Source organism: Anolis sagrei, chromosome 5 (assembly GCF_037176765.1).
Source record: "Anolis sagrei isolate rAnoSag1 chromosome 5, rAnoSag1.mat, whole genome shotgun sequence".
Lineage (NCBI taxonomy): Eukaryota > Metazoa > Chordata > Lepidosauria > Squamata > Dactyloidae > Anolis > Anolis sagrei.
Window position 1 is genome coordinate 84,728,584 of NC_090025.1, and position 27,138 is coordinate 84,755,721.

The 27,138-nt window shown below is 39.7% G+C and overlaps 1 protein-coding gene across 7 annotated transcripts in view; it reads left to right on the plus strand.

The window, feature by feature from the left end:
• The window catches only part of ORC5 (origin recognition complex subunit 5), a 101,508-nt gene that overhangs the window by 37,995 nt on the left and 36,375 nt on the right, over positions 1–27,138 (plus strand). For all 7 annotated transcript variants that reach the window (XM_060778342.2, XM_067468821.1, XM_067468823.1 and 4 more), the window contains one exon: positions 2,959–3,069. In XM_060778342.2, coding sequence (XP_060634325.2) covers positions 2,959–3,069 — 111 coding nt within the window. The remainder of the gene's footprint in view (positions 1–2,958; positions 3,070–27,138) is intronic.

The following is a 27,138-nucleotide window of genomic DNA, read 5'->3' on the forward strand; positions in this document are numbered from 1 at the left end:
CAAGGGGGCTTCAGAAGGGTCTCCAAAGACCATCAGAAAACATACATTTCTGATGGTCTTAGGAACCCCTTTGGCAGAGAAAGCTGAAGATCTCTCCGCCTGGCCTTCTCTTCCTTTTTGGAAACAGACAACGAATCTGCCCACCAAAAGCCCTCCATTGCTGTGATTGGCTGGCCTCTCAGCCAAGGGGAGAGCTGTTTCTGAGCCTCCAAGTGGAGAGGGGAGAGCAGTCATGCTTGGTGCATGGTAGTTTGGTGCAAGTATGTGGGCAAGGGAGAGTGTATGAGGCTGGAGGGAGGCTCCTTCAAGGCATGGGGGTTCTGTGTGGGAAATTGGGCCAAATTCTATTGTTGGTGGGGTTCAGAATGCTCTTTGATTGTAGGTGAACTATAAATCCCAGCAACTACAACTCCCAAATCTCAAGGTTTATTTTCCCCAAACTCTACCAGTGCTCACATCTGGGCATATCAGGTATTTATGCCAAATTTGGTCCAGTGAGTGAAAACACATCCTGCATATCAGATATTTTCATTACAATTCATAACAGTAGCAAAATTACAGTTACGCAGTAGCAACAAAAATAATTTTATGGTTGGAGGTTGCCACAACATAAGGAATTGTATTAAGGGGTTTCAGCATTGGGAAGGTTGAGAAACACTGCTGTAAACCAGGTGGCTTGGATAATATTAGTAGTTCCAAGTAGAGAAAAATCTTTGGCAGAATATTAAGAGGATTTTATACCTACTTCAGGTGTGTGGTAGTTAATGTAAAAAAAGTTGAAACATGAATCTATACTTTATAGATGACCAAGAGAAATATTCAGTGACATGGAATATTTAGCTGGACGAGAATGTTCTGCGGCAAAAAAAAGTGTCTCCTAATAATTTTTGAAGTCCTCTCTTTCTGAAAAAATGCATATTTAATGTATTGTCGAAGGCTTTCATGACCAGAATCACTGGGTTGTTGTAGGTTTTTTGGAGGCTATATACCATGTTCTAGAATGCCTCTAGAACAGTGTTCCTCAACCTTTCTAATGCCGCGACCCCTTCATACAGTTCCTCTTGTTGTGGTGACCCCCAATCATAAAATTACTTTTGTTGCTACTTCACAACTGTAATTTTGTTACTGTTATGAATCGTAATGTAAATATCTGATATGCAGGATGTATTTTCACTCACTGGATCAAATTTGGCACAAATACCCGATACACCCAAATTTGAATACTGGTGGGGTTGGGGGGGATTGATTTTGTCATTTGAGAGTTGTAGTTGCTGGGATGTATAGTTTACCTACAATCAAAGAGCACTCTGAACTCCACTGACGATAGAGTTGAACCAAACTTGGCACACAGAACTCCCATGACCAACAGAAAATACTGGAAGGATTTGGTGAGCTTTGACCTTGAGTTTTAGAGTTGTAGTTCACCTTTATCCAGAGAGCACTGTGGACCCAAACAATGATTGATCTGGACCAAACTTCGCACAAATACTTAATATGCCCAAATGCGAACACTGGTGGAGTTTGGGAGGGGGGGGGGGGGGGGGAATAGACCTTGACATTTGAGAGTTGTAATGGCTGGGATTTATAATTCACCTACAATCAAAGAGCATTCTCACAAATGAAGAGTATTCTGAAACCCACCATTCTGAACCCCACACAGAACTCACATGACCAACAGAAAATACTGTGTTTTCTGATGGTCCTTGGTGACCCCTCTGACACCCCCTCATGACCCCCCAAGGGGTCCCGACCCCCCGGTTGAGAAATGCTGCTCTAGAACATGGACATATAGCCCGAAAAAACCTACAACAACCCAATGCATATTTAACTTTAGTTAGGCCTCTTTAATAAAAAAAAATTAGTCATTTACATATTGAAAGAGAATGATGTGTGCTATATACTACATTGTCTGTTCTTCTGCTGAAATACTGTTTGTGATATACTTGTTTTTCTATTCCTCCATTTTTTTGGTTGAAAACTGTTTGTACTTTAAAGCTATGCCAGATCACACTGGATGACAGGGCATCACTGAAATCTTTTAATGATTTGTTGGGGGAAATTTTTCACCGTGCCCAAACACAGGGGGCATTCAGACCTGTCCTAGATCTGAAATCTTTGAAGATACAAACAGTACAGAAAATTAAAAATAGACATCTTGCTAACTATTTTACCCAATTTAGAGCAAGGGTTTTACAGTAGGTATCACCCTCTCAATTTCTATTTACTACTCAGTATTGTTGGGATCAGTCCAGTATGAAGTTTTATGTTGTGCTCCGCCATCAGTCCCCTTCGGGGTGAGAAGGGTGGAATATAAATCTATATAAATAAAAATGTAATGTTCATTTGTGGGATTAGCAGAACTCAAAAACCACTGGACGAATTGACACCAAATTTGGACACAAGACATCTAACAACCCAATGTATGTCCTTCACTCAAAAAAATTGATTTTGTCATTTGGGAGTTGTAGTTGCTGTGATTTATAGTTCACCTACAATCAAAGAGCATTCTTGAACCCCACCAACAATGGAATTGAACCAAACTTGGCACACAGTTCTCCCATGACCAACAGAAAATACTGGAAGGGTATGGTGGGCAGTGTCCTTTGGTTTTGGAGTTGTAGTTCACCTACATCCAGAGATCACTGTAGACTCAAACAATGATGGATCTGGACCAAACTCTACACGAATACTCAATATGCCCAAATGTGAACACTGGTGGAGTTTGGGGAAAATAGAATGTTGACATTTGGGAGTTGTAGTTGCTGGGATTTATAGTTCGCCTACAATCACAGAGCATTCTGAACCCCACCAACGATAGAAATGGGCCAAATCTCCCACACAGAACCCCCATGTGGGCCACAGTAATGCGTGGCAGAGGACGGCTAGTGTTTCAAATAAATATGTAACTTGAAATATAATGACAAGAAAATTCCATTGATGTAACATACTTTTTTTCAGACCACTAATCACCTTCTAGGACCAAAGCCATTTCCTCTTGACAGAATGTTAGCAATATTGTACAGCATTGTGGACAGCAGAGTTGCTCCAACTGCAAATATATTTTCCCAGGTAAGTAAATACCCATATGTTTAGGTTCTTGTGATTTTTTTTAGTTTCTCTTTACAAAATAATTCCAAACTTGGGTCACTCTGTTATAAGTAACAGCTCAGAAAAATACTTCAGATGTGTAATGAAAATTTAATACGTATCAAAATTGAATAAGCTCATTTCGCCGCCCCCCGCCCCCCTTTTTGTAAGTCTTCCATCCAGGAATTAACCAGACCTGCTCTTTCTTAGCTTTTGAAGTCAGGAAAGAGGTATAGTGGACAGCCCCTATTTACACATCTTTGGAAAGTTACCTGCCCATCAACCTTTTGTTTTTCCTTTTTTGCTCATTGTTTAAACTGCCAATACCTCATAATCTGTAATAGCTTCCCTAAGCAGCTATTGTTGATCATAAGAATGCTCTGGGTAACTACAGTACATAAGCAAGTTTTATCCCTATCTCACCCAGGGTTTTAACTTCTTAACATTTTACCTCATACATTTGGCTCACCCTCTGTGTCTGGTTTTACTATGGTGTTTTATATTGTTGATTTTGTTTATTTTATATTTTGTTATGATGTATTTTGTTATTGTGTGTTTATTATGTTGTATTATTTTGGGCTTGGCCTCATGTTAGCCGCACCAAGTTCCCTTTGGGGAGATGGTGGCGGGTTATAAATAAAGTGTTTTATTATTATTATTATTATTATTATTATTATTGATAAACAAAACCTTTTTTCTTGAATATGTCAATGAGGGAATAATAATAATAATAATACAACTTTATTTATACCCCGCCACCATCTCCCCGAAGGGACTCGAAGCAGCTTACACGAGGCCAAGCTCGTCAAATACAAATACAACAATACATCCACAAACAAGCAAGCAAATAAAACAATATAAATAATACAGTTGGACATATAAGCAATAACACACAAAAGATTTAAAAACATTAAGAAGGGTTTGTTCTTTCTCAAATGAGGAATTTTCACACAGCAGATTTTCTTTACAATGAGCAAAGTTTCCTAGTGGTACTGATAAGCAGATCTTTTTTTGTTTGTTTCTTTTTTTTGGACAGCCTTCCTTAATCATTTATTCGAAGTTAATATATAGTATGTTCTGCACAGTAATATTTTGACTTTTCACTAGAGGGCAGCATAACCTAATGAATGAAATCAGACTTGCTTACAGAATGCATCATAGCTCAGGTTGGCCTTTTAAATTGAAGCACATGTAATATCATTTTCAGTGTTGCCTTCAAATGAGGGAGAACCTGTCTGCCTAATGGGCAAAGGGCTCTTTATAGCTCAGTACTATCTTGATGTTCTCAGGCAGAAACTTTTTCTTATACTGATGCTTAATGTGTTTTAAACTGGGGAAAATAAATGTGGAAAAAAACCTCTTAATGCCAAGGAAAGGGGACATTTTGTTTCAGGCCTTGGAATTTCAATCTTCTTTTTTTTTCATTGTGGTGCTGACTTGTTCTTGTTTTTATTTTTTGCTAGAGATAACTAAGATTTACCCTGAGAACTTCTGCATTCAAAGATAGGCTTGCTCAGGCATTTGTGATCCACTGGATAATTTCACCTAGAAGTGCCCCTTAATAGCAAAGGAAATAAAAGTGAAGGGATAACAGTCCAAATATCTTTTGTGTTCACAGTGAAGCATTGGAGAATGGCATGGGATTTCCCAGGCCCTAGTCACTGAATCCATTGAGGAACTAGACTGATTTACGACTTTTCAAAATTCTGCCTTCCATCAACCATACCATTGGCTGTGCTGATAAAGACTGATGAAAGTTGTAGCACAACAATATTTGAAAGTCCACAAGTTATACCCTCCTCTGAACAAGGGCCTGAAAATCACTAACTTGGTCAGTTTCTACCTGTCTCTTCAGCAGTGGAGCTATATTCTTTCTTAGATGTCATTCTATGTGCAGAGAGGAGCTGCAAAAACCTAGGTCAAACCGCTATTCACAACTCATGGAATAATCGAGGGGGAGAGCAGTGTAGTAAAGGAAATAACCTAAAGGCTGAACTGTTAAAAAAATATTTAGGTCCAGTCAAAACAGGTTGTTAGGAAGAGATTAATTAGGAAGAGATTGTTAGGAAGAGATTAATAAAATCAAAAGAGGGTTTTCAAAACTGAAAACATGGAAGGAATTCAGGGAGAAGTGTTATTTTATTTGAAACTAAGGGGTTAATCATGTACTGTGTGTGGAACTAGCATAACTCTAGATCACAGCTTTCTAAATATATCACACATTTTTAACCTGTATCATTTCACAACATGGTAATACAGTTTTACTAGCAAACTGAAGGTTAAACCAACCCTTTGTTCTAAATACAGACACATGCATACTAGTAAATTGTAATAACAAAATTTATGGTAACATTTCTCATGAAAATACTTCATTTATGTATTTAAAATATGCGATTTATTGCTTATTTCACCTAGATACAGAGGTTTCTTATTATGGTCACACAACACACCTACACACTGCAGTCCACACACTAATGGAAAGCTGTGTTCTAAAAGATTGTTTCATCTGTTGTAATACATTTTCACATATGTCATTTATATAACTCTGGAAATTTTATTTTAATAATCAGTAAGGAAAACAGGTTGTAGGTTTTCACACTGAACTAGCTGAGCAACACAGCTGCTTGTCCAGAATTGTGGTTACATTGAGGCACGAGTACTAGATCCATGAAAGGCTCTTTAGACAAAAGTGCACATTAAGTGGTAGGATCCCTAAAACTAGAACTGCAAGGCAACCTGGGTTTTCTCGTCTTCCTTTCAAACAGAACATGGGCCACTGAAACATGTTACCATATGTTTACTACACATGTCACATAGAAATCTTTGGTGAATTCAACAAAGAACAGAGATGTAATTCTAACGTCAGTTGATCTCCATTTCATCAAGTTATGTGTGAGTGAGCGGTTTCTCCCTGTAGTAACATTTTTTTCATTCATAGTGGTCAGTAGAAGTAAATGAAGTATTTTAGTATTTTATTATAGCAAACCTGAAGCCTAATTGTTGTTGGTGAAATAGGTAAGAGGTAATAGAAGCCAAGGAGCCCCCGGTGGTGCAGTGGGTTAAACCTCTGAGCTGCTGAACTTGTTGATTGAAAGGTCACAGGTTCAAATCCTGGGAGCGGGGTAATCTCCCACTGTTAGCCCCAGCTTCTGCCAACCTAGCAGTTCGAAAACATGCAAATGTGAGTAGATCAATAGGTACCGCTCCAGCGGGAAGATAATGGCCCTCCATGCAGTCATGCTGGCCACATGACCTTGGAGGCATCTACGGACAATGCTGGCTCTTTGGCTTAGAAATGGAGATGAGCACCAATCCCCAGAGTTGGACACAACTTGACTTAATGTCAGGGGAAAACTTTTAGCTTTACTTAATAGAAGCCAAATGAGATGTTTCTAGTTGGCGGTTGAAAGGTTAATGCTGAAAATGTCAATTCCAGTACTTAGGTGGTAGCCATGTTCTTTCATTCCTGGGTACCCAAGATTTACTTAACTGTTTCTTAGTCTTATTACCTCCTTGTGCACGTTAAAATCTATTCTCTCTCTGTTTAGGGAAATCTCTGTGGGTGGGTCACTATCCATTTCAGCCCAGGCAAAGTAGAAAACTCATAATCCAACTTGAAAACTCCTAATATCTTCTTTCCTAGATAATAAAGAGTTCAGTATACTGTGTGTGCTTTCAAGTAACTTATGGTGACTTCTTGAACAGTCTCTTGGCTTCATTGCAGTCTCTTGGCCTCTAGGGAGAGCTCAGGGTTGTTTTCCTCTATGGCAAGCATCCTCAGAGGTAGTGAGGTCTGTTGGAATTAGAAAAAAGGGTTTATATATCTGTGGAATGACCAGGGTGAGACAAAGGACTCTTGTCTGCTGGAGCTAGGTGTGAATGTTCCAACTGATCGCCTTGATTAGCATATAATGGCCTGACATTCACACCTAGCTCCAGCAGACAAAGAGTCCTATTAACCTGTCTCACCCTGGTTATTCCACAGATATAGAAACCCTTTTTCTTAGTTCCAACAGACCTCACTACCTCTGAGGATGCTTGCCATAGATGCAGGCGAAACGTCAGGAGAAAATGCCTCTAGACCATGGCCAAATAGCCCGAAAAAACCTACAACAACCCAGTGATTCCGGCCATGAAAGCCTTTGACAATACATTCCCTTTGATTGCTCAGATCTTGTAGATGAGGTGTTTTGTTCTTTTTTGTGTTGTCCACTTCTGTTTCTCTACATAGATTTATTACAGCAGTTCTTTTTGTCTTTGCACACTACGGCTTCATTCACGACCCTGACCCTGTTTCTATCACATTTTACTTCTTATCTGCCCTTAACTGCTTGAAGAGTTTCATCTGTCTTCCATCGAGATTTCTCTTTCTTTTTGGCTACAGATAATGTATTTTGCATTCTTTTCTGACAGTGTCTCTGGCTGCAATCTAGAATTTGTCTGGTTCCCAGTTAATTAGGCTTAATGGTGTAAATATATTATTTAGTCCTTAAACTTCATCTCTGACTTTTGGATTTTTCCTAATAGGTTTGTATGGTTACAAAACCGTAGCATAGAATATACACTAGATGGCAGTTTTGTCAGAGAATTCCTTTGAGAAAATTAGAATGGATGAAAATATTATAAATACTTATAATATTTCAATCCATTCTAATAATAGGGAAATACCCCACTTAAACCGGGGAAAATAGGACACTACAGTCTGTATTTAATCCCCATCCATGGGGGTGAAACTCCTATAGAGTTCACTTATATTGCAGAAATCTCATGGAACTAGACCTGCAAGGATAGGCATTTTATATCACAGTCACTTTGAAATGTGAATCGTATCCCAGAGTTTCAGTTACCTGCAATGTATAGCTTTTTTATTTGAAGAAAAAATGGATGGGGTAACAATTGTACCTAAAACTCTTGCAGTTTTCCTGGTCACATTTTGAGGGCTGGACAGAGAAGATGATGCCTGCTGAGAACAAGTGTTGTATCTCTGATTCTATTCTGGTCCTTGTTCTGCATACAAAACACTTTTCTGAATCTGGACATTTTATACCTTGAAGTATATTGTGATTCTCATTGGGGTCAGAAACTACCCCAGATTAAAGCTCTCTGTGGAAGTTTTTTTTTAATCCACTTGATGAGGATTATATCACAAAGAGACACATATGTGGGAAACATATATGACCATGCACACAAAGCTGCCTTTAACCTACTTTTCTGTGGTGCTGCCCCACATTTCTGAAGGAGTGTGTGTGTGTGTGCGTGCATTCATTCCACATATAAACAGAGACCATTAAATGCTTTCCCACCAGAGCAAATGAAATTAATCTTACATTGATAGCTTTGCCTATATGGTTGAGTTGACTGTATGTAGGAGACAAAACCAGTTTTACAAAAACTGTCCAGACCCTTCTAGAAAACTGCAGCTTCTGTGTGGAGTTTCAAGACAGGAAAAGTAGATGGAGGAGTCAAAACAACTGTTTATCGCAAGGCAGTGTTCTTGCACCAACCTTGTTTAATGTTTTTACTAATGATCAGCCACAACCACCACTCACAAAGAGCTTTATATATGCTGATGACCTTGACCTAACATCACAAGCAAAAGACTTTGAAACCCTCGAAATCCTACTTATTAATGCCTTGAAAAATGTCCCCAGCTACTACAAAGATAACCACCTGAAGCCCTGCCAAGACCCAAGTGTGTGCTTTCCAACTACATAACCATGAAGCCAACAGAAAATTGAAAGTTAACTAGGAAGGCCAAGAGCTTGAACATTGTTTCCATCCTAAATATCTTGGTGTCACCTCAGATCGAACACTAACATATAAGAAACACTGCATGAACACCAAGCACAAAGTAGCTGCATGCAATAACATCCTTTGGAAACTTACTGCCAGCGCATAGGGTGCAGACCCAAAATTAGTAAGAACATCAGTCCCGGCCTTGTCTTACTCAACTGCCGAGTATGCCTGTCTTGTTTGGTACAAGTCTGCCCACTCGAAGCAGGTGAACATAGCATTGAATGAAACATGCAGAATAATACTGTGTTTTCTGATGGTCTTTGGTGACCCCTCTGACACTACCTTGTGACCCCCCCAAGTTGAGAAACACTGGCATAGGATGTGGAGAGCAAGAATTGAGTCAGATGATGAAATGGTAGCAACTGGGATAGGAAAGCCATAATTTGTAGCAAGACTTGGTTGGAAACGTTTTGTATAACGCCAAATGCTGTTCTGAATGCGACTCCGTAGTAATCCCATTTATGTTTCTATCAAAAATATCTTATAATATTTTCTTCTAAAATATGGAGAATATTAATTTGAGCATTTTAGGAGACTCTTGTGAGGGTGCTGGGTAACAATTAGCAATTATATTTAAATCTGTTTTCATCATGCAGTCTCCAAAAACACTAGCTTGCTGTCTAGTTGGACTTTATTAAATTCCAGCTGAGTATGATAATCACTAGCAAAGGGTGACTGTACGTGCCAGTGGAAACCATTGATAAATGTTGGCCTTCGCTCATATCTACTGTGTTTCTCTCAAGCAGAAATTCTGCTCATTAGCCTTTCTTTTTCTTCACAAAATGAGATTTCTTTGCTGGTTGAATCTACAAGTTTGAGCCTTGATGAAGTTCTCATTAGGCTTCCCAGGTGTATCTATAAATATTACCATTTATTTCCTAAGGCTTCAATGATCTCACTTTGTAATTTCAGCAGTGAAATTGTCATCCATTTTGGATGAGTATGATTACTGAAAGGATTTTTAAATTAAAGAATTCAGTCTGTTGAAGTATCAGTGCATACAGTTTAACCTTGTCACATGTATTTGTGGACACACCATGCATACCCATATATAAGTCGCAAGCAGGTTTGGGGCCATAATTTTGGAATCGTGATACAACCTGTAAATAAGTTGAGGGTCATTCTGCAGAGAAGGGAAAGAGTCAGTGCCACCTCAGAGGGTTCTGCCACCATTTTCTTGTCTAAATATTCAAAAAGGCCTCTACTTGGAGAACTCTTTTATATACTTTTATGTGTATATAAAAGTGAAGGTACATTATTAACTCTCGTTAAAAAGGAGCCATGCCCTTCCTGCTTCTTGGCAGGGGGTTGGACTGGATGGCCCATGAGGTCTCTTCCAACTCTATGATTCTATAATTCTAGAGTAGCAAAAGGTGAGAGCTTATTCTGTCCTAGGAGAACCTAAAAGAAGGATCAGTCTTTCTATTTTCTTCACTGCAGTGCCATTTCTGGCCCTTTTGAATGCCTGGGCAAAACGTGTTAGTGCTTTTTTAAAAAAAGAGTTAGAGTACACAGACATACATGAGTATGGGAAAAATTCTTATTGTCTCTTTCCTTATTTCTGTAATATGGTTGAGAAAAGATATAATCTATATATATAAATTTGTTAGGGGCATCCAACGAGGAAACAAAACTCAAAAACCCCCCAACGAAACTTAACCAAAATTCCCATGCCCATAACACAACCCACAAGGTACAAACATATCTACTCAAAATGAAAAACAACACAACAACACACTCACAAAACGGCAAAACAACAAAACTCAAAAAAACCCCAACGAAACTTAACCAAAATCCCCGTGCCCATAACACAACCCACAAGGTACAAACATATCTACTCAAAATGAAAAACAACACAACAACACACTCACAAAACGGCAAAACAACAAAACAAAAAAACCCCAACGAAACTTAACCAAAATTCTCATGCCCATAACACAACCCACAAGGTACAAACATATCTACTCAAAATGAAAAACAACACAACAACACACTCACAAAACAGCAAAACAACTGAGCATGCGCATTGGCGCCCAGCTGCAAGTTCCCTGGCGCGCGCACATGGCCTTCCGGCCAACGTTCCCTCTGCGGAAACCATGCCCACTCCAAGCCCCGCCACGCCGCTTCCCGCACACACACACCCCCTGCCGCACACACACACGCAACCCCACGCTCCATCACTCCCCCCGCCGCCGCATACACACACGCAACCCCACTCCCCCCGCCGCCACACACACACACGCAACCCCACGCTCCATCACTCCCCCACCGCCGCACACACACGCAACCCCACTCCCCCCGCCGCCGCACACACACACGCAACCCCACGCTCCATCACTCCCCCCGCTGCCGCGCACACACACACGCAACCCCACGCTCCATCACTCCCCTGCCCCAATCTTACCTCCTTTTACTTCACGCCACCTCCAAACCCCACCCCGCCCCTTCCCGCCCTGTCAAAATCTAGGAAAGACAGGAAGGAAGGAAAGAAGGAAGAAAGAGAAAGGGAGGTAAAGAAAAAGGGGGAAGGAAGGAAAGTTAGAGGAAGAAGAAAAGGAAAGAAAAGGAAAGATGGAAGGAAAGAAAAGAGAGACAGCAGAAGAGAAAGAAAAAGGGGAAAGGAAGGAAAGAGATAGAGAAAGAAGAGGAGAAGGAAAGATGGGAAGGAAGGAAGGAAGGAAGGAGGGAGGGAGGGAGGGAAAGAAGGAGAGAAAGAGGAAAGATTGGCCACAGCAACACGTGGCGGGTAAAGGTTGTTATTTCTATTATTATTATTATGCTATTGTTCCTATGAGACCCTTTTAGGGGGAATGGGAGAGGTGTCAGGTCCCAGAGGCAATGCATTGCATTATTATTATTGTTATGATGGTGGTGAAATAAAAGGAAATAAAAAGTGAAAGAAGGAAGCAAACAGGGAGGGAAGAAAGGCAAAGGAAGAAAGGGGGAGGGAATGAAGGAAAGAGAGAAGGATGAAACCAAGTAGTGAAAGAAGGAAAGAAAGAAAGAGGTAGAGAAGGAAGAAAGGAGAGAAAGGGGGAGGAAAAGGGGGAAGGAATAGGTAGGGACCTCTCTTTCATAATAGTCCAGATATCTACCTCAACTTTGATAAGTTTTACTATAGGCCACAGCAACGCGTGGCAGGGCACAGCTAGTCCTCTTATACAACCTAAGTATACATGAGTATGTACTGCAATCCCTCTGAGTTGGCAAGAGGAGAGATAGATGAAAGCCATTGTTATTCCATATCAAATAGTATCCTGGTTTCCTCAACTTGTTTTAGCAGTAAACAAGCCTTCTCTCTCTCACACACACATATATGAATGTTCTGTTCATTTTGAGTGACATCATAACTCAAAATCTGCTGGACGAATAGCCACCAGATTGGGCCACAAGACAACTACTAACTCAAGGAGTGACCATCATTCAAAAAAATTAATTTTGTCATTTGGGAGTAGTAGCTGCTGGGATTTATAATTAACCTACAATCAAAGAGCATTTTGAACTCCACCAACGATGGAATTGAACCAATCTTGGCACACAGAACTCCCATGACCAAGAGAAAATGCTAGAAGGGTTTGGTGGGCATTTACTTTGCGTTTTGGAGTTGTAGTCTACCTACATCCAGGAGAAATGTGGTCTCAAACAATGAAGGATCTAGACCAAACTTGGCACGAATACTCAATATGCCCATAAGTGAACACTGGTGGAGTTTGGGGAAAATAGACCTTGAAGTTTGGGAGTTGTAGTTGCTGGGATTTATAGTTCACCTACAATCAAAGAACATGCTGAACCCCACCAATGATAGAATTGGGCCAAACTTCCCACGCAGAACCCTCATGAACAACAGAAAATACTGTGCTTTCTGGTGGTCTTTGGCCACCCTTCTGACACCCCTCGCAACCTCCCCCCCAAGGGTCCCGACCCCCGGATTGAGAAATGCTGCCTGAAGTCCATCCAGTCCAACTCCCTTCACCAGGGCAAGAAAACATAATCAAAGCCCTCCTGACAAAGAGCCATGCAGCCATAGATATAGATAAATAACTATGATCCATACACACATATGTATATGACAGATATAGTATCATAGATTTGAAAGGAATGCCTAAAGAAGGACAATTATATATAGACAAACCAGACAGTCTCTACATCAACACTGACAAAGAGACAGCAAGAAATACTGTTTACCCACAAGCGTAAAGAAATAACATATATTAGAAACCAACACTTTCTCATTACTTTATTTTCTAGATCACCAGACTGGGCCACAGCAACGCATGACAGGGGACAGCTAGTAATATATAAACTAAGGAAAAAACATGTATCCTATTTATTTTCCAAAAATTGACTATTCCATTTATTCCGTTATCTGCTTGCTGAATACAGTTAGTAATATTTATGTAGCATCCTTCTGTTGTTCTTACTTGCATTTTATATCACTTTAATCTCAGTTTATGTCAATCCCAGGAGCAAGCATTATCACAAAACCTAATCTTGAACCTGAAAGCACCTCATAATTACCAAAACGGCACTATCAAGGACTTGCTCTTTTTTGTTGTTACCAAGTTTTCTTGCGAAGACAAAGAGCTGGACAACATCACTTTTGTAACTGAAACTTTAGCCATGAAGTGTAACTCGATCTTTTGATTTGATTAAGAATGCATTTCATATTTACAGCTGTATCATTTAGACTGATATGCTGAATGCTAATCTGATGTGACTCAGTCAAAATAATGAGCAGTATTTTTACCGTGCTTCCAGCTGGAGAGAGCCAAAGGGACTGAGTTTGAATAATAACCAAAATGTTTGGGCTTTTGAAGGAAGGACAATGTGACAGATTATCCCCCATCATGATTTTTCTTTTCTGTTTCAAATGGATTGAACCTGGCAACCTCCAGTTTTGATGTACTCAATTATTGCCCAAAGTTTATGATTAAACACTGCAAGAATGATTTGTCTTCAGCACTCAGCAGAAAAGCTGGAGTATCTTCCAAACCAGAGGGCTTGCTGGATTTAAATAAACTCTTGTTTCCAAAATAAAGCCTAGGGTTTAGGCTTTTCTGTCTCATTTATCCATGGAAACCGTCAGTGGTGTCATTTACATAGACTGGAAAGGAGCCTTGCTTATTGCTTATCTTCTGAAAAAATAGGTCAGCTGAAGATCTGTTTGATATTTATAGGCTTCTCCTAACCCTATCAGGGCTGTGATAACACTTGCTTTTCATGGTTGCTGTAAATGGCATTGGTTCCTATAGTGTTTATCTTTATACGGAGTGCATGAGGTCCATGCAGGAACATAAGCAAACAGTTGTATTATAACATAAGTTAAATGGCCTTTTTTGCAGTTATTTTTGCAGTTCTAACCAAGGTGAAAGAAGAAAGCGCAAAAGCCGGGTTGTAGCTAAACATAAAAAAAACAAGATTATGGCAACAAGAATGATTGACAACTGGGAAATAGGAGAAAACTTGGAGGCAGTGACACACTTTGTATTTCTAGGTGCAGATATTACTGCAGATGCAGACTGCAGCCAGGAAATCAGGAGACGCTTACGTCTTGGGAGGAGAGCAATTACTTATTCATTTATTTACAGCTTTTATATATATATTATACAGCTTCTCACCCTGCAGGGGACTCAGGGCGGATTACAGTGTACACATATATGGCAAACATTCAATGCCAATTTTTGACATACAAACATATATAGACATAGACAGAGGCTATTTAACTTTTTTCTGGCCTCCAGGGAAGCTGTCGTTTCATCGTCCATCTGCGACGCTGATGAAGCACTTCCGCATTCCCGCATGTTTCCCCGCTGGAATGCTTTTGCTGGAGTCTTCTTTATGGCCTCATAAATCAGTTAATTTAGCCTCCCCACACTTTAAGGTGGTACCTTATTTTCCTACTTGACAGATGCAACTGTCTTTCGGGTTGCAAAGGTCGACAACAGGCTACACACAATTGGTTGGAAACCCACTCCAACCCAGGCTGGCTTCGAACTTCGACCTTTTTGGTCAGAGTGATCTTAATGCAGCTGACACTCAGCCAGCTGTGCCACAATGACCAATCTTAATAAAATAGTGAAGAGTAGAGACATCACACTGGCAATGAAGATCCGCATAGTCAAAGCAATGATATTCCCCGTAATCACCTACGGATGTGAGAGCTGGACTATAGGGAAGGCTGAGCAAAGAAAGATAGATGCTTTTGAACTGTGGTGCTGGAGGAAAGTTCTGAGAGTGCCTTAGACTGCAAGAAGATCCAACCAGTCCATACTTCAGGAAATAAAGCCTGACTGCTCATTGGAGAGAAGGATAGTAGAGGCCAAGATGAAATACGAGGGGTATTTTTAAAGTAAGGTCCGTTTGAACATAAGTACACAACGGAAGTTTATTTCAAAAAAGTAAATTTATTTTCAGAAAGTACATACTTCACTCTATTTTTCGACATAGTTGCCAAGTTTGTTCAAACACTTATCATACCTCTGAACCAATTTTAAAATATCCTCTTCATAAAAACTTGCCGCCTGCTGAAGCCACCAAATCGTCTGTAATCAAAGAAGGGCAACCGGTCCTCATCATGGACGCTGTCACGGCCATCTTTGAATTGTCGTACCCACTTATGCACTTTGCTTTCACTCATAACAGTATCACTGTACACTTCACAAATCTGTCAATGAATTTCTGCAGCAGGCAGGTTCCTTGCTGACAAAAACCGTATCACTGAGCGAACCTTCGCCTTCGGGCTTGAGAGTGGCGGTTAACAAGTGCAAATAATAAATAAATAAATAATAAATAAACCTCACATGCGGTGGGTGAGTTGATAGTCTTAAGCATTTTTAAAGCACAGAACAGAACCGTACAGGTTAGCTACAAAGCGGAAACTGAGCACAGTTGTTCCTGAGGCACGCCGGTACACGACGCACGCGCTCGTTGCAGTATGCGCGCGAACAACTAGTGTCTACAACAAAACAGACCTTCCTTAAAAAATACCCCTCGTATTTTGGCCACAACATGAGAAGAAAGGAAAGCTTAGAGAAGGCAATGATGCTGGGGAAAATGGAAGGAAATAGGAAGAGGGGCCGACCAAGGGCAAGATGGATGGATGGCATCCTTGAAGTGACTGGATTGACCTTGAAGGAGCTGGGGGTGGTGACGGCCGACAGGGAGCTCTGGCATGGGCTGGTCCATGATGTCACGAGGAGTCAGAAACGACTGAACGAATGAATAACAATTATTATTATTATTTTACATTTTAAGTAATGATCAGACCCAACCAAAAACAAAACTATTCAGGAAACTAAAGTGAGAACTATCCTTCCTTTGGATTTTTTTTTTTGTATCGTTGGCCACTCACTAATTAACAATTAGAACGTTTGAGGATTCTGAAATGAATAAGTGCTGAACAGATTCTCTTCCTTATCAGGAACAAGGACTTTTCATGAAAGTTTTTGTTTATCTGTTATAGCTGCTTGTAAATTTCACCCTTCCGGCAGGACAGAATGAGTAGATATCAGTTTGTTCAGTTTAGCTTGTAAGGAGGTGGGGTTGATTAAAAAGAAGTTTTAAAAGCCCCAAATTTTCTTGTTATTTCTTTAGAACTTTCACTTGTGACAAAGTTAGAAGTGGGAACAGTGCAGAAAGCACAGCATGGGAGCTTTGCTTAGCACTTCAGTATGAAATGTGGCACTTTGAAAGAACCTGCTGTTGCACTGAAGAAAATGAGCAAGCTGTACTTTTTATAGCAAACTAATGATAAAATAACATCAAGGCTTGCCGCTGGTGTGAAAAAAAAGAAGAAAAGAGAAAAACACCATATTTTCCATTATAAGTTTTTTCTTAACAAATTAAAGGTGATAGGAAGTAATAATTAATAAGCCACACACATTTTGAATGATTTAAAACATATTTTCTCTTTGGGAGGTAGAAGCAGTTTTCCCTTCATTTGCATTTCGCAAATAATGGGACTTTATTTAGGTTAGTATGCTAATTAAAATATATGGTTCTGCTTTGTATCTGTTTTCCAATTCCTCACAAATTGTAGGACCCCCCCCCCACCCTTTCAGTTCCACATAGATGTTAAAGCAGTGTTTAGAAATTGCAATGATATTACTTTTGCGGGAACGGCAGAAGGGCTATTTTATATTGGTTTGTTTGTTTGTTTTGTCATGTCTGCAAGTCGCTTCTGGTGTGAGCGAATTGGCCGTCTGCAAGGATGTTGCCCAGGGGACGCCCAGATGTTTTTGATGTTTTTACCATCCTTGTGGGAGGCTTCTCTCATGTCCCCGCATGAGGAGCTGGAGCTGATAGAGGGAGCCTCATCCATTCTTTCCCCGGATTCGAACCTGCGACCTGTCGGTCTTCAGTCCTCCTGGCACAGGGGTTTAATGTAAGATACTCCCTGACCAAACTTGGCATAAAATGACCTCAGAAGCACTTTATTTTATGATTCGTACAATTAAATCCTTCCTTATCCCCGGATCCTCCTCCCGATAATTTATACTGTCCTATCTCCCAGTGTTTTTAATTTTTATCATTGAGTTCAGTCCTGCCCAGCCTAATCCTCTGTGTTTTAATGTTTGATTTGCTTTTGCTGTTCGCTTATTATATTGGTTTTGCATTTTATATAATTTTATTTTCTGCTTTTGTGTTATATTGTGTTACTGTATTGTTGGGTGTGACCTAATGTAAGCCTCACCAAGTCCCTCTGGGGGAGATGGAGCCGGGTATAAATAAAGTATTATTATTATTATTATTATTATTATTATTAACCCACTGCGTCACCGGAGGCTCCTTTTATTTTGGTGAGAAACCTGTAGTGCTGTTTTGCTGGTCTCTTAATAACTTTTTGTTGAGTCTAATCTATTTTCTTGCCTGTAAGTTAAGAGTTCATTGATGTTTGATTATACAAAGACTGGAGAGAAGCATTGGTGGGGATATTAAGGGTGACACAGTTCCTCAATTAAGTGGCTAGTCCTACACGTGGATCCTGTCGAACAATTTAATATCGGTATCTAAGAATCAGGGAACATAGTTCTGTCCATGTTGTATTATTTCTGGTCTTATTTATGCTCTGCCTCAGTAAGAGCTCCAGTGGGATATTTGATTTCATTTCAGGTACAAACAAAAAGCTTATTTTTGAGTCTTACATTAAGTAAGGTTGAACTACTGTTGACTGTATAGCTGGTGGCTTCTTAGCCCTGTACTAATGTGTTCATGTTTTATGCTTATCTAATATGAATGAATTTGGAAACTGGTACCTCACTGTATTCCAGTAAACCACATTTTATTTGCTTTTGACTTTTGAATATGCAATCTCCGTTCACCATCCCTGGTGAAATAAAGTTAACTGTGGCTTGGCATAGTTACTGCTGCACTTCCCAGGGAACGCTGACAGGAATTAATGGAGGAAGCTTAACATGACAGACAGAAACAGACAAACCATGGTTTGCTTATTATATTTTTGGAAGCTAAACAATGGTTTGTACTCTAGGCAAACCGTTGCAGCCCATAGATTAGTGCAATGCTTCAGCTTAGATATATTTTATTTTATTTTTATTTTGTTGTATTATTTTATATTGTTTAGTGTATTCTTATGATTTTTTTTAATTTATTGTGTTGCTGTTTTGTGTTTTGGTTTTATTTTATTGTATTGCATTGTTGGGTTTGGCCTCATGTATGCCGCCCCGAGTCCCCGTTGGGGAGATGATGGCGGGGTATAAAGTTATTATTATTATTACTATTATTATTATTATTATTATTATTATTATTATTATTATTATTGATGCAGCTCCCTTTTCTGTGAAAACCTTCATAGACCTCTTTCCATCCTGTAATCATACTCAACTCTCAAACCATCTTACAAATAGCTAATTTGACATTCCTTGCAATCTAAATAAGACACATATACAAAGAAAATACAAGGTGTGAGGATAATTAATTTGGTTAGTTCAGGCTATGCCCTGGGATACTGGCTGTTTTTCCTTTTCCTTCAGTGGCACGAGCAGTAGTGCTTGCAATCTGGATGGAAGGGCTCTCAGAAGCAACTGGGGCCAAAATATGGTGGAGGTGTGCCTGGCTGCTCTTCTTCTTACTCCGTGGACAGACCAGAGGGAGGAACTCAAATCTTTTGAACAGCAACAGCAGCAAATGCAGCTGAAGCTTGTTATGGCCTCCCCTACTCCCAGTTATACACAACCCTATTGTTCAGAAACAAATAATCAGCTCATCCCCACGTAGACAAGAACAAAGACTATAATAGCACATCTGTTTTATCTTCTAGTACAGCAAAGATTAATTAAGTGGCAATGGTGCAACTTCTCTTAATAACTGTCTGAAAATGATAAAAACACCTGCCATTTAAATGCCAGTTTGAAGACTTGTTGCTAAAATTGGTGTGTGGGAGTGTTTATAAGCATTTCAGAATGTAAAGAACTTTTTTTTTCAGGGTGCGAAAAATATATATTTTTCCTTTGAAAAGATAGGAGAATGGGCTGAAACTGTTCTCTCCAAAACATCTTACATGGGGAGAAATTCCTAGTGGCCTATTGTCTTAGAGCTGTGGTTCGCAACCAGTGGTCGGGACCACAGGTGGTCCGCAAGAAACATAAAAGTGGTCCATGGGATCTTTCCCAGAAAACTTGAGTCAGTGCAGTGTGGCTGTTGATGAAGCGGCCCTGCAGTTATGATCTACCCCCCAAGCACACACTCTTTTCCTGCTGACCCTTCAATCTTCTCAAGGAACTGCCCATGTAAGGCTTTGTTGTGCCAACTGTCAGCTCTGGTTTGGAATGCAGTTTTCTTGTACTGACTCTTGTCTGCTGTGTTTTGAGAAGTTTCCGATTATTGACTTCAATTATTATTATTATTATTAGTAGTAGTAGTAGTAGTAGTAGTAATAATAATAATTGTTTTGCATAATGGTCTCCCCAGATCCATGAATATAGGCAACTATTATACCATGTAGTTTGTCCTTTCCATTCTGATATCTGGAATACTACTGCATTCTAGCTACTCTGTAACCTCTTGCATGGTCACTTTTTCTGTGTTTTCAGTGTCAACTAGCCTTTACCATTTTGAAAGTATGTTTTTATTATATTAGGACCTGCTCATTTTATCATCATACAACAAGAGTAAGATCAGTTAGACTTTGGGACTGCAGTTCAACCAAGACTATGCAGTAGGATTTGTAACTGAGCAGACTTTGCCAATTGGAGACCAGTACACTTTATATTAAATAAATGTACTTTAATACAATCATCTTTGGAATTATACATATCTTTCTGACTTCCTTATCCTTTCCCTATATCCTTCCCTTCCTGTGACCAGATATCGTGCAGCTCTTTCTGTATTTTTCTTTTTGCCTTGCTTGTCCCTCAGCTCTTCTGACCTTGGCAGCCTCTCTGGCCTCCCCTCCCCTGCTTGTCTCCATGTTGAGAACTGACCTTGGTAGGCCACACATAAGCAATTGCTGTGGAACCTCCTGGCATGTGATAGATAAATGCAAAGAATACAAGGACGCATGAGTTTCTTCAGATGACAAAAGGAAGGACTGCACATATAACCTTGAGATTTGATTCATAACAGCTTTTTTTCGGTGCAATTAGCAGCTTAAGAGTTTTTAAGGCAGCACCTGATGGAACAGATCAACGGAGAATGCACATCTGGCTCCCAGCCTTAGCATTGTTTGCATCCAGGACCTGATGGGACAGCCTTAAGCATTTCAAGGATGATAATCACAGTCACCCTGCTGCTGGCCACAGATAGAGCATAATAACAAATTAATAGTAATAATTCTGCATTTTAATCTTAAGATTATAGTGTTCATTCTATATACCAGCACTTTTTTCTTCGAAATACGCGCAATAACTACTGTACAATTACAGATTAATTCTGTAAAACAGGATGCTACATCAAAATGAATATGTAACATTGTTTGAGGTAGATAACAAAAGGTGTAAATATTATAATCTACTTTACTGACATGCTGTATTTAGTGCACAGTGCTGTCAAGCTTCCTTTCCTAGTCAAAGATAAAAAGCATAGAACAAATAATCAGCCCGGATAGCAAGTGAATGCATTTTCCCATCTGCTGCTTGCCTGTCTAGAGCTGCTGCATTTACTATGATCATCCTAAAAGTGGGACTCAAGGTGATTTACAAAACTTGTGGAATGCATTAGGGTTTTCTTACATCTAGTTTTCTATAGATCCTATGTTGAAATTAACGTGTAGAAAAGAAAGAGCAGGTGTCAAAGGCCAAGGGCCTTTTTGGTGTGCAGCAGTTGCCTCACAAATAGATTCCATCTATGTGAGTGTGGATCATAATAAATTGTGGCAAGTTCTTGGTGGTATGGGGATACCAAGCCACCTTGTCTCTCTCCTGAGGAATCTGTATAAAGACCAAGTAGCGGCAGTAAGAACTGACCATGGAACAACAGACTGGTTCAAGATTGGGAAAGGCGTATGGCAGGGTTGTATACTCTCAGCCAACCTATTCAACTTGTATGCAGAAGACATCATGCGATGTGCGGGGCTTGAGGAATGCAAGGCTGGGGTGAAAATTGCTGGAAGAAACATTAACAACCTTAGATATGCAGATGATACCACTTTGATGGCCGAAAGCGAGGAGGAGCTCAGGAGCCTTCTAATCAAGGTGAAAGAAGAAAGTGCAAAAGCTGGGTTGCAGCTAAACATAAAAAAACCAAGATTATGGCAACAAGAATGATTGACAACTGGCAAATAGAGGGAGAAAACATGGAGGCAGTGACAGACTTCGTATTTCTAGGTGCAAAGATGAATGCAGATGCAGATTGCAGCCAAGAAATCAGGAGATGTTTACTTCTTGGGAGGAGAGCAATGAGCAATCTCGATAAAAAAGTGAAGAGTAGAGACATCACATTGGCAACGAAGATCCACATAGTAAAAGCAATGGTATTCCTCATAGTCACCTATGGATATGAGAGCAGGACCATAAGGAAGACTGAGCAAAGGAAGATAGATGCTTTTGAATTGTGGTGTTGGAGGAAAGTTCTGAGAGAGCCTTGAACCGTGAGAAGATCCAACCAGTCCATATTTTAGGAAATAAAGCCTGACTGCTCACTGGAGGGAAGCATATTAGTGGCAAAGATTTAGTATTTTGGCCACATCTTGAGAAGACACAGAAGCTTAGAGAAGACAATTATGCTGGGGAAAATGGAAGGAAAAAGGAAGAAGGGCCAACCAAAGGCAAGATGGATGGATGCCATCCTTGAAGTGACTGGCTTGACTTTGGAGGAAATGGGGGTGGTGGCGGCCGACAGGGAGCTCTGGCGTGGGCTGGTTCATGAGGTCACAAAGAGTCGGAAGCGACTGAATGAATTAACAACAAAAATGTGAGTGAATGTGGTGTCTGTTCTTGCTCCCCTCCCATGCTTCCTACTATCGCTTGCAATGGCTATCATTGCAAGATCCTGTGGGCCCCATGTGAGAGAAATCTTGTGGAAGTCTAGAACACTAGTGAGAAGACACTCTCTTGCAAGACTTGAGATGGGCCTTACACACACCTGCTTCAGTTGTTACCACTCATTTTTGCACTGCCTGGCAAAGTTCTCACTTTTAGAGGTTAAGTAGGCTTTCTTGTAGGTGAGCAGCTGACCCTGCAGGCAATCCAGGTTAATGCATAAAAAGGGCAAAGATTAATTAGGACTGGGAAAATATTAAATACCATTCTATATTTAAAAGTAAGGCAGCACTTCAACATTAATCCATTCTAATAGACATATCTAATTTACCAGGAAAATGTATATTTATTTTTTTATTTATGACATTTATATGCCACCCTTCTCATCCCGAAGGGGACTCAGAGCGGCTTACAAGATATATATACATACAATATATTATATTATTAGCATAGTACAATATCAGTATTACATATTGCTATATTGTAGTAACCATTATATTGTAATATTATTAGTAATATTACATGTAACATAACATATATAATTATGATATCATATTAGTAGTAGTAGTAGTATATTGTATTACATTATAATATTTTAAATATAATATGTATATACAGTATATTATATTATATTATTATATTATTAGCATAGCACAGGAGACAAGATGGAACTGTCCCTTAGCCCACCCTCCCTTCACTTTGGCCCAGAGCAACAGTTGGTGTTGAGGGGGAGGGGTCCCCAACTGATAACATATGCAGGAGACAAGATGGAACTGTCCCCTGCCCCCCCCCCCCCCCTTCATTCTGGCCGAGAGCGGCAATTGTTGCTTTGGGGAGGGGTCCCCAACTATTTGTAAGAGTGAATCATGGAAATGCAGAGGAATCATTTTCATTAGATTTCTATTTATTTAGAGTAGATTGTGCATTGCACATACAAGCAAGGGTCCAAATAGAGAACTATAGGAAAAGATATGTAAGGGTAATGAGTGCAACAATTCATAATTCCTTTAATTTGGTACATTTATTTTTAGGCGGGTAAAGTACGGATAAATAATTTGAGACAAACAAAAAAATTGCACTGAAAGCTACTTAAAATAATGGAGTACTCTTCTAGCTTCTTGAAACCCATACTTTCCTGGCTTAGGTGCTGACACCAGAAAAAGCAAGCATCTTTATTCTGACTGGTAGCACTCAGAAAATAACTGTCTTGTGACAGCATGTTTTAGAGACTATAATCAGTATTATTAGGCAAATCTATTTTTAGGTTTGGATTATATTTACTTAGGACAAATTATAGATTGTCAATACCGACAGAATCTAATATGAAGGCGAGGGTGGGGAAAATGCAATACTTCGATATTAGCACAACTTCGTTCATTGTTTTTGCCATTTCCAACTTAACCCCTGTTTAAAGAGCTTCCTTGGCTGCAATTTATTTTCCGGTCCCAATTCAAGGTACAGGTCATTGCCTATAAAACCCTAAATGGTTTGAGACCCGGCTACCTTCGTGACCATATCACCCTCCATGAACCTTTTCGATCCCTCCAATCTTCGGGGGAGGCTCTCCTTTCGCCTCTGCCATTATTTCAGGTCCGCCTTGTGGGAACAAAGGAGAGAGCTTTCTTCTCAGTGACCCCCGACTCTGGAATATATTGCCCTGTGAGATTAGGCGAGCCCCCACTTTAGAAAGTTTTAAGAAGAATCTCAAAACCTGGCTCTTCCGTTGCGCTTTTGGTGATTAACCATACAATCTTATATTGCTGCTACCCCTCAATGTTTGTTTTTAGAGTTCACCTCCTCCTCTCCTGTACGAAGGCCCTTCTCAACCCCATTCCCGAAGAGTTTCTCCCTCACAAATAATCTGCCCCATCTCTATCTCACCCCATGTTTTAGCTTTAGTATTTTATTCTGTACATGCGGCCCACCCACTGTTACTGTGTTATGAATCATTTTACTGTAATTTTATATTGTTTGCTGTATTCTTATGTTTATCATGTTGTTTGTGTTTTGATTTTATGTATTGTATTGCGTTGTTGGGCTTGGCCTCATGTAAGCCTCCCCCATCGGGGAGATGGTGGCGGGGTATAAATTAGATTTATTATTATTATAATTATTATAACATGATAGATAACACGGCACTTTAAATATGATTTTCCTGCTTCTTGGCAGGGGGTTGGACTGGATGGCCCACGAGCTCCCTTCCAACGCTATGATTCTGATATTGTTGACACTGTGGGTCATGAATTTTAGCTTGCCATTATTGTTCTTATAGAAACCTAGCACTCCAAAAATACACACAACAATGTGTAAAAACATTTGAAACATTATTGTTAAAATGTAATTAAATTTTTATGGCATACAGCGCTCCAGGTTGCTTACTGGAGCGTCATACAGGGAGGGTACCACTCCCATGTTATAGCAGCTCCACTTTAGTCTGCTTCCAGGCTAAATACAAAGTGTTGGTTATTACTTATAAAGCCCTAAATGGTTCAGGCCCAGACTATTTGAAAAACCGGATCTCCATGTACAAACCAGCACAACCACTGTGGTCCGCAGAGAAGGCCCTGCTCTCAGTCCCACCCCTGTCTCAAGCATGGTTGGTGGGAACAAGACAGGGGGCCTCCTCCTTGGCAACTCCCCAACCCTGAAACTCACTCCCCAAAGAACTAAAAATGGCCCCCTCTCTCCTCTATTGTGCAATCTAGTTTACAAAGAGGAGGAGGATTAACATACCTTACGTACATCCCTGCCTTACTTACCTCAGCCTGCAGATGACATATACTCCACTACGCTTTTAATGTATGTTGTTGTAAGTGGTTTGACTCCTTGTGTTTATTATATTATTTAGTTTAACCCTCGTTTTCAGTTGTTTTATAAGTTATAGTGCAGTGGTTCTCAACCTGGGGTCCTCAGATGTTTTGGCCTACAACTCCCAGCCAGTTTACCAGCTGTTAGGATTTCTGGGATTTGAAGGCCAAAAAGATCTGGGGACCCCAGGTTGAGAATCACTGCTATAGTGAGTTTATTTTATTTCATGTTTTACCTTGTTTGTTGTTTGACTGTTCTTGGGCATTGAATGTTTGCCATTGTTTTTACCTTTTTGGAACCACCCTGAGTCCCTTCAGGGAGAGAGGGCAGGTTATAAATAAAGTATTACTATTATTATTTTATAGAAGTAAAATCATTTAACAAATCCTTTAAAATGAAGTTGAAATCAAAGGTTAAATGCTGTTACTTGTTGTCAGTTTTCCAAAGCATGTTAGCATGGAAAGGATTTCACATGCCAGAAGATGAACAAGGAGGGAACCATCCTAGCTTCCTTAGGGAGGCAGTTCTAAGACCGAAGAGGAGCCACTGAAAAGTCCCTCTCCTATACTCCTAATTCCTGTGGTTGTGAATGTGGCAGGACCTTCCCACAAGATCTCAGGGCTTTGGCTAGTTCATACAGGATAACCTAAATAGTGTTGCACTTTTAGGGGGCACTCACTTTAGTCAGTGGGCACCACTATGCCCCTTTAATACTTTCACAGTATTTCTAATATTGTACTCAACCACTACCCCACCCACACCCTTCTGTACTTGAGATAGTCGGCATAAGACTTGAACCTTTCACATTTAATAAGAAACAGGTAAATCTAATCTTCAAAGGAGAGCTTATGAAGCCAGGTGGGTTGAGAAGTAGAGAAATTAATGGATTTAAAGTAATTGAAGTCCTCATGATTATTGGTATTATGGCTGTTTAAATCTCATTTTGATAATTAGGGTCACTTATGTTATAATTTTGTGGTTAATGGGGATAAAAGAACTTTTAATTTATGGCAAAAGTTGATTTTCCCACATTTTAGTGAACTCTGAATTTTCATCAGACTAATGAAACTACAGACTTTTATTATGACTTTTCTTTGTAACAGCTAGGAAATAAGATGTATCTTCCATGATCAGTCATTTTTCTTTTTCATCTTTTAATTTCTAATCTTTCTGCAAAGATTTCCCCCCATTGCGATTCTCTATAAGTTCTGCATCTGCTTTTGAAATTAATTTCTTCATATCTTTAAAAACTATTTTACATTTCTTTAAATATCTGCCCATATATCTGTCCCCATAAATATCATTGGGGACATTTTAGAGAAAGTTAGAACCAGACTTCTGGTTCTTGATATCCATTAAAAGTAGATTTCATGCATGAATATCACTTCAGGAAGATATACCTGCATCTTTCTTGTTTCAGAAACGTATTTCTTGTCTTTGTCATGAACTGAATTATTTACTTGTTGAACTGGATACTTAAGAAGATACAAGGGAATTAATCTGTATTAGTCTGCGGATTCTGCAGTGCACATTATTATTATTATTATTATTATTATTATTATTATTATTATTATTATTGGGTTGTTGTAGGTTTTTTCGGGCTATATGGCCATGTTCTAAAGGCATTTTCTCCTGACGTTTCGCCTGCATCTATGGCAAGCATCCTCAGAGGTAGTGAGTTCTGTTGGAACTAGGAAAAAGGGTTTATATATCTGTGAAATGACCAGGGTGGGACAAAGGACTCTTGACTTCTGGAGCTAGGTGTGAATGTTTCAACTGACCACCTTGATTAGCATTTGATTGTCTGACAGTGCCTTGAGAAATCTTTTGTTGAGAGGTAATTAGATATCCTTGTTTGTTTCCTCTTTGTTGTTGTGCTGTTCTAATTTTAGAGTTTTTTAATACTGGTAGCCAGATTTTGTTCATTTTCATGGTTTCCTTCTTTCTGTTGAAATTGTCCACATGCTTGTAGATTTCAATGGCTTCTCTGTGTAGTCTGACATGGTGGTTGGTG